The 12,136-nt window shown below is 41.4% G+C and overlaps 1 protein-coding gene across 5 annotated transcripts in view; it reads right to left on the bottom strand.

Annotated features, from left to right (window-relative positions):
* Window positions 1-12,136, bottom strand: part of ARHGAP18 (Rho GTPase activating protein 18) — a 193,391-nt gene that overhangs the window by 80,577 nt on the left and 100,678 nt on the right. Inside the window, exon 1 of one of the 5 annotated variants that reach the window (XM_039240410.1) lies at window positions 2,353-2,475. The exons of the other annotated variants lie outside the window; for them this stretch is intronic. Within the exon in view, the coding sequence (XP_039096341.1) occupies window positions 2,353-2,462 (110 nt within the window). The 5' untranslated portion in view covers window positions 2,463-2,475. Of the gene's footprint in view, window positions 1-2,352; window positions 2,476-12,136 lie in introns of those variants that run through there. 5 annotated transcript variants of the gene reach the window in all.

Genomic DNA, 12,136 nt, shown 5'->3' with positions numbered 1-12,136 from the left:
TCCAGACAAAATACCTGGGAGTTATTAAAATTTAATGAGGTGACAAGCAGAACTCCTGACAGAGCAGTGATAAGCTCCTTTCCTCCTCATCTCTTCCCCCTCTACCAAAGACAGTCTTCCGGATCTGCTGTCTGCCTTTGTATCAGCACCAAACATACTAAAGCAGCGTAGGCCAAGAGTAAGAAAGCCTCACTTCTAATTCCATGTTTAATCAATGACAATCTATCAAGTCTTACTTTTTGATAGCCAAGTAAGAAAGCCAAATCGTTCCTCAACTGTGTTTTCAGAAAGACCCTTTCATAATAAAGCACACTCACAAATACATGCAGGTAGTGAATATTTATGGTCTGCTGTCCTTGGAGAGCAGGTAGTAGAGTGTAGAGGTGAAGATCACAGTCTCCTTGTCAGAAAAGCTTGGATCACATCCCAGCTCTCTGCTTGCTACCTGTATGACCTCGGTCAGGTAACTTAGCCTCTCTGAATCTCAATTTTTTTCACTTGTGGATCGAGGCCCAACAGCAAATACTATTCCTTTTCAGAGTCGTAGTGAGACCTGAATGAGCTTATGTCTACAAAATGCACGAAGCATTCTTGGCTTAAAGAACAAGGCTAAATAATGTGTATCTATTTCTATCAGTGCCTTTGATTGTAAGTTACAGACATCAACTCTGATTAAGTAGAAGAAAATGTTCCGAAAAACTGACTGGGGGCTCCCAGATCATCCAGCAGATGGGAAGAACGCCTCACTGGCCAGGGAGTTGGTCAAGGGACCCTGTGGAACATGAGGCGACGCAACTCACACCACCAGTGCCTGCTGCACAGGACCCTGTCCTATTTTTCAGTGAAAGGAGAAGCCAACCTCTCAGCAAAGCCCAGAAAGGAATTCTCCAAATCAGAATGGATGCTCCAATGTTGAGCAGACAAAAGAACACCAGGTGTTCAGCCACACCACTATTATATTCTCACTGAACCCCCTTTGGAGCATCCACTGGTTTGCTCATGCCTCTCCTCCCCAGCACTCCCCATGCACTGCATGCCCATTCTGGAAGCTCACTGCTCTGGGAAGCCTTCCAACCTGACTTCTGTACCTGCTTCTTCCCTTCCCCAGCTAATTCTCTTACAAGGTACCTCATTATAAACTGATTTACATCCTGACGATAAATACTCATATACCAACAGACACAAATCCTTTCGGGAATACACAAGGCAGAGATTAGAAACAAATGGGGGCACCTGGGTGGCTCAGTCGGTTAAGTGTCCAAGTTCAGCTCAGATGACCTGAGCCGAACCTGAATCTCACGGTTCATGGGTTTGAGCCCCGTGTCGGGCTCTGTGCTGACAGTTAGCTCAGAGCCTACAGCCTGTTTCAGATTCTGTGTCTCCCTCTCTCTCTGACCCTCCCCTGCTCGCGCGCTCTCTCTCTCTCTCTCTCTCAGAAATAAATAAAAAACATTAAAAAAAAAGAAAAAAACAAATGTACATGTGAGCCTTTTCTCCCATACCTGTTAGAAGTCTATTTCCTGTTTTTTGTCATGCTGAATAATACTCCCTCCCTTAAATCTGAGATGAATGGGGTGCCTGGGTGTTTCAGCCAGTTAAGCATCTGCCTTCAGCTCAGGTCATGATCTTGAGGCTCATGAGTTCGAGCCCTACATCAGGCTCTGTGCTAAGAGCGTGGAGCCTGCCTGGGATTCTCTCTCTCTCCTCTCTCTGCCCCTACCTTGCTTGTGCGCACGCTCTCTCTCTCTCTCTCAAAATAAGTAAACTCAAAAAACGTTTGAGATGAAGCATAGTTTTTATGTTGAGGGTCAAATGCACAATTCTTATACAAATATTCTTAACAACAATAGATTCAAACTCCCATATAGAATGGAGAAAGTAGTCAGTGTCAATTAATTTCACCAAATGTTGAAGCACTCACAAATTGTAGTACTCGTTTTATAAAATCATTTTACTCATTTTCAGATTTAAAACAACCACTATCTTCCCACTCTAAAAAAGTGGGAATCCCACACTGCCCCAATTTTACCAAGAAAAAAAAATCAATTGTTTTTTTTCTTTTCTTCCCATGGAATAACATCTCCATCTTGTGGGCACTATTGCTCAATGTTTTCAAAAGTCATGGTGACATCTTCAGAACGGCAACATCTCTTAATACTTCACAGGCCTAAATAAAATTGAACTACAACCCCGATTTGTCCCTTAAGCCAGATGTTCCCTTTGTCTTTAATAAATGTTTTCTACACAGAGCACTTACAAATTTAAAACAACCAAAACCCTACTCTACTGAGTCAGGCATCAACCAGGTACCTGCAGAAAAAGAAAAATATATATATTTGGATCCATAGATACCTAAAGAGGAAGTCTTCCCATGAAAGGGTTCTCTTCTCCCAGTGAGTAATAAACTCATTCAGGAAACATTTATTGAGATCCAGAGTGGCTTGCATGGTATTGGCTATCATCCTCAGGTCAGGATCTGCCAGGCAGAAGGCAATACACACGTGAAGGGCAAAGAGAAATTGACAAGAGCCTCCTTGGGTCCCAGCAGGCTCCTGGCCAAGGACTGGAGGCTGATAATGTCTGACTGGGCTCCCAGCCAAGAGGAGGAAGGTTACCAGGCGTCCTGAAATATGTGTGTGCAAAAGAGTTGAAAACAAGAAGGGAGTAGGGTGGAGAGACAATGGAACAATGGAAAAGCAAGAGGAAGAAGCATCATTGGTCTCCTTTTCATCAAAGGGACAAAGGAACATGCACGTCTATCAAAAAGAAGTACAAACAGAAAATGAGGAAAGAGGCTAAGAACAGCTCCCATCTCTTCTCCTTCTGTCTTTCAACCACCACCACCTCCCCCCCCCCCACCCTCCGGGGAATTTGAGCAAGGCTGCAACTTCCATTTAAAGGCCTCTAGTCACTACCTACTACCCTTTCGAAATCATATAACAAGTTTATTTGGTATTGCTTATATTCGTTTTTCCTCAAATAGTCCTTTTCTAGAGGTAGAGGCTATCATGCTCTTCACAGCCAGGACGTGATAGCAATCCACTGCTTTTAGCCATCATTTATTTCAGAATCTTTTTTTTTTTTTTTTTTTAACAGAACAAAGTCAACACCGCATGATAGGTCACATGTGCAGTATCAGCGTAGTATCCTCAACCACTCACCCTTAAGGCATCGGTTTATCCAAAGAGTCACCAAAAAACATGTAAAAACATTTTACAGTTTCAACAAGTCTCAGCATCTCCAAATTCTCTTTCACTTCTCTTTGTAAACCCTGAGAACAGTCAGGACAGGAGCCGTCTGGCTCATTCTGTGTCCAGACCCTTTGGTCTGCCATTCAAGACCCTGGGAGCACTGCCCCAGCTTTCTGCCCCATCTGGACTCCACCTACTTCTCCCTTCAAAGACCCTACCCTGTCCAGAAGCACTTGCCGAGCTCCTCTGACTCAGGCACCCCATCCTGTCTCACACTCTCCTTACAACGCTACAATCCCAGATGCTGATGGGACCCCTGTCTGAGAGTCTGCTGCTACAGGGACAGGTGCGGGCTTCAGTCCCAACAATGCTGTCACTCACTGTACAGAGAGCTTTGGGCAAACTGCCTAACTTCTTGGAGCATCCCTTTCCTCATTTGTAAAATTAAATAAAAATACCCATCAGGGCGCCTGGGTAGCTCAGTGGGTTAAACCTCCAGCTCCTTATTTTGGTTCAGGTCATGATCTCACGGTCGTGGCATCGAGTGCAGAGCTTGCTTGGGATTCTCGCTCTCCCTCTCTCTGCCCTTCCCCCACTCACACACACACACTCTCTCTCTCTCTCTCAAAATAAACTTTTTAATTTTGAAAAATAAAAAAATAAAAGTATCTATCTTGCATGGCTTATGGACTGGAAATAATATTTGCAAAGGCCCAAATACCATATAATAGATAACCCAATAAACCAAGGTCATGATTCAAAAAGGAAACACTGTGAGCGCCTCAAGTCCAGAGAAATAAAGCCATCACAAGAGGGGCTAGGGTTAAAGCTGTCCACTCCGGAAGAGCAGGGTCAGTGCCTTCCTCTGTTTTGTGAAGTTAGGACACCATCCACTGTGTTTTACATTTAACCAGCCCTTTTTAAATAGCAACAGAAAAAAAAAGGCGATTAAATAACATGCACCAAAATGTTGATATAACTATCTTCAGGCACTGGCATTACTGGCAATTTACAGTTTTTTTTTTAATTTGTTGTTTTCAATATTAACCCAGTTTTCTAGAGTGAGCAACATTATATAGTGCTTTGCTCAGTGTATGCAATATCTCACCATAATTTTGGAGCCCCAGCCCCATTACGCATTGCAAACAGAAGTTATATTAACAACTGTTTCCTTTTTCAGTTGATTTTAAGTCTATCCATCCTGTCAAACTTTGTCCAATTTTTCTCCTCAAAAACTTATGCTTACATAAAGCAACTTAATCTGGACTGTAACAGTTTTTGTTAGAATCTCCTTAAACCTTGCTCCAAAATAGCCCCTCAGAATTTCATTTGTGATCATTGTGAGCACTGATGCTGGATATCAAGTTCAAACTTTCTCTGGTTTAAAACCAACTTAAAAAAAAAGCGCCCATTGTCCATCAATAGATGAATGGATAAAAAAGATGCGGTGTGTAAGTATGTATGCACATATATACATACATATGTATATACACAAACATACACACATACAATGGAATACTACTCAGCCATAAAAAAAGAATGAAATCTTGCCATTTGCAACAACATGGATGGGTCCAAAGAGTATAATCAGTAAGTGAAATAAGGGAAAGACAGATACCATATGATTTCACTCATATGTGGAATTAAAGAAGCAAAGCAAAGAAAAAAGAGACAAACCAAAAATAGACTTCTAACTATAGAGAATAAATGATGGTTACCAGAGAGGAGGCGGGGGGAATGGGTACAATAGGTGATAGGGATTAAGGATAAGCATTGGGTGTGGTATGGAAGTGTGGCATCACCACATTGTGCACCTGAAAGCTCCTGCACTGATGGTAGGAATGCAAACGGGTACAGCCACTGTGAAATACACTATGGAGTTGCCTACAAAGTTAAGAATAGAACTACCCTACAATCCAGCATTGGATCACTGGATATAGATCCAAAGAATAAGAAAACACTAATTCCAAAGGATATATGTACTCCTATGCTTATTGCAGCATTATTTCTAACAGCCAAACTATGGAAGCAGCCGGAGTGTCCACCGGCAGATGAAAGATGTGGTATGTCTACATGTATGTATCTATGTATATATGTATATGTGCATATAGATATATTGGAATATTATTCAGTCATAAGAACAAAATCCTGACATTTGCAACAACATGGAGAACTGCAGGCAAACTAAGCAAAATAAGCCAGTCAGAGAAAGACAAATACCTACGATTTCACTCATAGGTGGACTTTAAGAAACAAAAGAAAGGGGGAGAAAAAAGACAAACCAAACACAAAATATAACAAAACAAAAACCCAGCTTAACTACAAGGAACTAATAGTTACCAGAGAAGAGGGGGGTGAGGGTGGAGGGGTTGGAGTATAGATGAAATATGTGAAGGGGATTAAGAGTACACTTATCTTGATGACCACTGAGCAATGTATTGCCTTCCTGAATCACTCTATGGTATACCTGAAAATAATATAACAACATAGGTTACCGGTACTGGAATCAAAATTAAAAAGAATAAATTAAGGGGCATCTGTGTGGCTTAGTCAGTTAAGCAACTGACCTTCAGCTCAGATCATGATCCCGCAGTTGGTGAGTTCGAGCCACATGTTGGGCTCGATGCTGACAGCTCAGAGCCTGGAGCTTGCTTCAAAGTCTGTGTCTCCCTCTCTCTCTCTCCGCCCCTCCCCTGCTCATGTTCTCTCTCCCTCCTTCCTTCCCTCTCTCTCTCTGTCTCTGTCTCTCAAAAATAAACATTAAAAAAAAGTTTAATAAAAAGATTAAATAAATAAAAAGGAAGCAAACCTAAGCAATCCCACACTGTATTTTAAAAGATGTCTCATTATTTTGACATTTATACTTTTTCTTATGGCAGGTATCTACAGTCACTTGTAGTTTTAATATTTTAGGCATTCTTTAATATATTATACCACCTTACAAGAAGAAGATTCAGAAATTCTCCAATTAAAAACTAAAGTGGCAATAGCAGGCCTAATGAAACAGAAAGGAAGATCGCATATCACGGGTAACTTTCTTCCTGGGTTCTGGCAGAGGACCTTTCACGCTACTGATGAGTGACGCGACCATGTCATAACATATAAAAAATAAACTTCCAGAATAAAGGGATACACACTGGTGGGTAGCTCAATTATTTGAACAACTTTCACCACCTACTGCATATGGAAAAGGAGAGTCATCCAGACGCAGCTAAAAAAAAAAAAAAAAATGAGTGTGAAGTCGTAACTCCTATTTTTTAATGCCCTCCCACCTCTGCTCTTCTCCGTGGCCTGCCAAACCCACACTCTTCTCACTCTCACTCCATCTGCCTACAACAGCAGGAAACACGCTCTCCCCAAGGACCCATCCTGTGCTTCCCCTCCAGATAGATCTCAACCTCTTCAGGCCTTCCTGGATTCACAAGGAGTGTCTGCTTTCTCCTCAATTCCCATCCTGATGAGGTCCGTCTTCAACACTTCCCAGTTTAGAAAATCTACCTCTTCAAATCTTAACAGTCACAGAGCTGCAGTATTTTAGAGATGTCAGAAGTTAGAAATGTTGAAGATTCTCTGGTGAAGTGGTTCTTGACCTTAACACACTTGCTCTGAAGAGATCACATATTTTATCATCTCTACCTTTACCATACCCGAGTGAAATTCTGATCATTTATCTCTACGTAATTTTAATAAGATGTGTGTATATAGGCATACACATATCATATTATTAAGGGAAATAATTCAAAATACTATGCACTTCAATAAGTGGATGTTTGTATACTAAAAGACATAAGGAAGTAGTCCACTGCTTATACCTACTCATAATGAGCGAGTTTAGATTTGAGGAAAAAATATCAGAAAAAATACCTCCTAAGAAAATACAAAATAAGAGATCAAAGGGATCAGTAGTGGATGGAATTAAAAACCTGAGTTAAGAGAAGCAGAAAGGAAACATTTTTATAGGACATTCTTCAGGAATGCCAAACGGGTCATTCTGAAGTCATGAAGGACCCCAGACAATTCTTAGTTTGGTGGGACCATTGTGAAACTATAGGATGTCTCACACAAGCTCAGCCCTGCAAACAATGAATGAGAGGCCATAAAACAACCCCACAAATTTCCAAAATGCCCTTTAGAGGGCAATACCGCCCCCACTGAGAAGTACAGACACAGTTCAACTCTTCTCACCCTCATTTTGCCTTTTAGCACACAGAGGCCCTGCAAGGGTAAGTGATTATACTCACAGCAGGTTACTGACAATGACACAGCTGGTTTCAGAAACAAGTCTCATAATCAACACACACACACACACACACACACACACACACACACACACACTTCCCGTCCCCTCTGTGTCCTGCTCCTGGCTCAGATTTTTCACCCCTGCCCTCTGCAATCATCACCCTTGGAATTTAAACATCTGTGTCATCCTGCCCCCCCACCTCACGCATTCCCCCCCTCATTGTGTATGCTGACTTGTCCCCATTGCACATCAAGTCTCATTAACGTGGTCACAGCCTGAGCCTTATTAACTCAAATCACAAAGATTTCTAATTCAGTGCTCCCCATCTTGAAGCACAGCCAACCTCCTGACAGCCTCTGGGAACTTCCAGTTCTCCGCCACTCATTATGTCAGTTTCTGTCCACCACTACCCCCTCCGCCCCCACCACCCCATCTCTCAGTACCCAGGAGAACTCATTCAACACAGATCCTTCTGCACAGCCCATCAGACATACCCTGAATCTTACTTTAATGCCCCACTGCTGGCTTCTTCCTTAGTCGTTCCTTACTTCCTAAAAATGTAAAGCATGTTAAAGTCTGTACCCAAGCAGACCTGTGATACTTCACATTCATCAGCTTCAGTACCACTCTATTCAAAGTAGCTCCTTCTGGCTGCCTGAAAATGTCTTTCAGGCTGCCCCAAATCTACTGAAGTAATCCCTGATTTAATCCACCTATAGAGTCAACAACTTTGCTTTTACAATAATCAGGCAATAAGTTATGAGGACATCCCTACCAAAAATGTCTCTGTTCATGCTCTACGTCCAAGTGAAATGCCCCCTTTCTGAAAAAGCAAGTGTCAGATTTCCTTCAAAATCTGGTTCCTGTTAATATCCTTGATGAAGCTTTCAAGCTCTTGACCCATACTGATCTCTGAATTCTCACATTATTAATGATGACAGATTTACAGAGATGAAAGAAATCTTTAGATGACCTAGTCAAATCATTTTATTTTTCAGATGAAGGAAAGAGGATCCAGGGAGGTGAGGAAACAGTCTCTGGTGGTTTGCAGACAGGCTGCAACTCCATCCTGCCTTCCTGCCCAGTTTCTTTCAAATGCACCAATGAGCAATTTGAAAACATACGTAGTCCTTCCAAAAAAAAAAAAAAAAAAAAAATCAGAAAAACTTTGTTTAAAAACATGCTTTTGGATAAATTGTAGAAAGATAATTCTACGATGCTTTGTGCTGTCATTCATTCAGTGCTTAAAATGGAAAGGTTTTCATTTGCTACATATTTTCATACTACATGGAAATTTAATGCAAATATCGAGTTCCTATTTTGCTTCTTCATTTCAATTTTTTAAGTCAAAAACCACCTCCAGTTTGCTTTCAACGATAATATAGCCATGCCAAACAACCCTAAATGGAGTAACCAAATGAATATCCCAAGTGAAGCTTTTTTTTTTCTTTGGTTTTATCACATTTTGGTTTCAAACCAGGTTTATTTTACATTTGTTTTTCCTCTTTATTTTATAACTGTATAGGAAGGATGAAGTAAAGAAAATCACAATATTTAATCTGAAATCACTTCTTAAAGTCCTGAAGTGTGGTTTGCATGCCTTAACTACTGTTAATTAGTCAGCAATGATTCACAAACTTCAAGCTCATGGGATCTGCCTTCTTGGAATTTTTCGGCCCGCGCCCACTTAGGTGATAAATGCCTCAAATGACGAGATCATTTCCATTCTTTTCAACAGCTTCTCACACTAGTTGCCTTTCTAACACTGACATACCATAAGTCCACTCTTTTTAATGGTATCTAAAGAAAAGCACCGCCAAACCCCAGAATACCAACTCATTTCAGATCTGCAGGTAATATTACTATACTAGGTGTACTTCATCAGCCTTCAATATCTAATGTTTCTATCCTCTGAAGAACTTCTATCCTTTGAAGTTATTTTATGCTCTATTTTAAACACAATCAAAATGTGGAAAGAGAAAGTGATATTCTCCCAAAGCCACTCAACTGAATGACAAATTAGGGAAAGGTTTCAAAGATACTGGCTCACATTTCATTTTCTTAATCTCTGGACCCACAGAGTAATTCACACACACACATCCACCCCTTTCTCTGAAAGAGGTTTTAAGTCACTGATCTGATTTTAGCTTCTTCCCAACTCTGCTTTAAGCTTTTAATCTCTCCATCACTAAGGAAATACGCCTTACTGAAGTATTTTATAAACTGTCTAAAAATTTAAATTAACTCTTTTTATCTCCATGAAAGCTGCTCAGTGAAATTCTCATTATTACAACCATCCAATACTGAAGCAAACTAATGTCAGATGTCAGCGAGGTAGGTGATACTCGTGAACATCTACGACACAGGTCTGTGACACAAAGAAGTGAGGCCACAGACTGCCTGCCTGGCTCTATTATTAACTATGTAATCTTGAATATGTCACTTATCTCTCTGGCCTACTTCTTTCCTTGTAAGTCAAGGGAGTAGCAAATATGAAACATTTAAGTTTCAAAATCCTATGGTTCTAGAAAATTACAAAACAAAATAGACATTTTTCTGTTACATGCCTCAATGAAGAAAATATATTTTCTTAAATATATACACACACAGTTGGTCTCTCATGAGAGCTAAACTATGACCCTCTTGTTTATAACAGCAGCGCATCATCTCCTATTAAGTGTGGCCAAGTGAATCTGTAAATAATTCATAAGTTTATATTTTCGTAAGGTGTCACGTCTATTTTTCATTCCTTAAAATGTTGACAGAACTGTGAGTAAAGAAGCAAGAGGGAATAACATAATGGCGATACCAGGAGCTTGCCCTTCCCTTACTGAGCTCTTACCATCAGCCAGGACTCGGTTAAACATTTGCATGGGCGTTTTTGCATTTCCTCCTCACAACAACTTGATTATTCCAATGCACCAGGTGAGAAACAGAAGGACAAGGTGGTTCAATAACTTGACAAGGTTGCACTTAGTAGGAGGTCTGGATTCAGTAAAGCACCTTTGGCTCATTCGGATGGCTAACCCGTTCGCATCACAGCCTCTAATTAAAGAGGCCAAGTAGCAATATGAAGGTTAGTTCAGTCTGACACTAACTGGCTACGTGACACCGGAACCCCTTTTCCACAACTCCAATGATGGTGGATTTTGGAGCCACTTTAGCGTTCCACTACCTGGTGGCTATACCAGGGGAAATCCATGCACACGTTTACCACAGACACCTAAGACGACTGGCATTTGTCTCAGGAGCATCTCTTACAGCCACCGGCATTTGCCTTGCTGTGTATCGATGGATCTATAAGCCAAGGAAGCAGCCTTGGCTCCCAGCCCTAAGAGACATGAGAAGGTATTTCAGAAGGAGTAAGAAACAGGGACTTGTACTTCCCCTACCCTTGTTTCTTGTAGGATACTGGTAATCAATCCCCCTCCGTTATGTCCCTTGGACTACCTGTGCTGCCAATCAAATAGCTCTCAAAGCCAGACCAACTCTCACTCCAAGTTCAGCCAGTAGCTGCCCCACACCACCCTCCTCCACCTCACTCTGCTTGTGCTTGCCCACCGCTGAAGGAGCAAATGTATTCCATATAAAGACTGACCAATAAGTGACCAGAGAGCATTTTAAATGGCAGCTCTCATTTCTGCTAAAAACATAAAACAGATCCACCCAAAAAACCCTGATTAGTATCACTGAGGTCTGGCACCTGATGTGGTACCGAAAGTGTCAGACTCTGATTCTTTCCTGGCTACACTCCAGAAGAGGCTGTTGAATGGTAAGAAAAGTGGGAGAAAATAGGGAGAGCGGATGAGGCCAAGTTGCCTCACATCTGACATGGTCAGTCATCATCCCTGCGGTAGATGGGAAAGTAATAAAGCTGTGGCGAGAGCAGTCAATGTCTTCTTACATATGAAGGTGGTAAGAACTGCTAGTTTTGCTTCCTGACCACTTGTAAGGGTTAAGTGCCCCTCTCCCCATGAGCTGCAGGGGACAACAGGTCAAATACTACCACTAGAACTTTCACCACTGGGTAATCCATTAAATATGGCTTAAAGTAGCCAAGGAATCTTCACCAAAGAAATCACAAAACTATCCCAAATCAACCAGTGACTCTCTAGAAAGTGCTGTGCATGCCATGAACATGCTCGTCACACCCCATAGCTCGCTTATGGGCTCTTAGACCCTTAGCATCTCCAAAGTCAGAGCTCATGCGAAAAACATTCCTTTGCCAATTTTTATGAAGATGGAATAAAAACACTCTACTCATCTATGGAGTTCAGCATCACTACTACATTTGCAGAATGTCAGTATTACAGTGTTACAGTAATACTGTTTAAAATGCCTGGAAAAATGGGGCACGTGGGTGGCTCAGTCGGTTGAGCATCCAACTTTGGCTCAGGTCATGATCTCGTGGTTCCGTGAGTTCAAGCCCCGCATCAGGCTCTGTGTGGGACAGCCTGGAGCCCGCTTCAGATTCTGTGTCTCCCTCTCTCTCTCTGCCCGTTCCCTGTCTCTTCCCTCTCTCTCTACAAATAGTGAACTTAAAAAAATTTTATTTTAAATAATAAAATGGCTGGAAAATAAGACGCATGGAGCAGGCACTTCATTTAATAACATTCATCAGTAATTCCAGGTTCTGTTCTTTCTATCACCAGTTGTGTGAGTAACCTTGAGCAGCCATTAAATATTTATCAGTGATTGTAGGTTC

The sequence above is a fragment of the Hyaena hyaena genome, unplaced genomic scaffold (genome assembly GCF_003009895.1).
Source record: "Hyaena hyaena isolate Hyena2069 unplaced genomic scaffold, ASM300989v1 scaffold_178, whole genome shotgun sequence".
Taxonomy (NCBI): Eukaryota; Metazoa; Chordata; class Mammalia; order Carnivora; family Hyaenidae; genus Hyaena; species Hyaena hyaena.
Note: the sequence above shows the minus strand (reverse complement) of the source record. Positions and strands in the feature narration are given on the sequence as shown.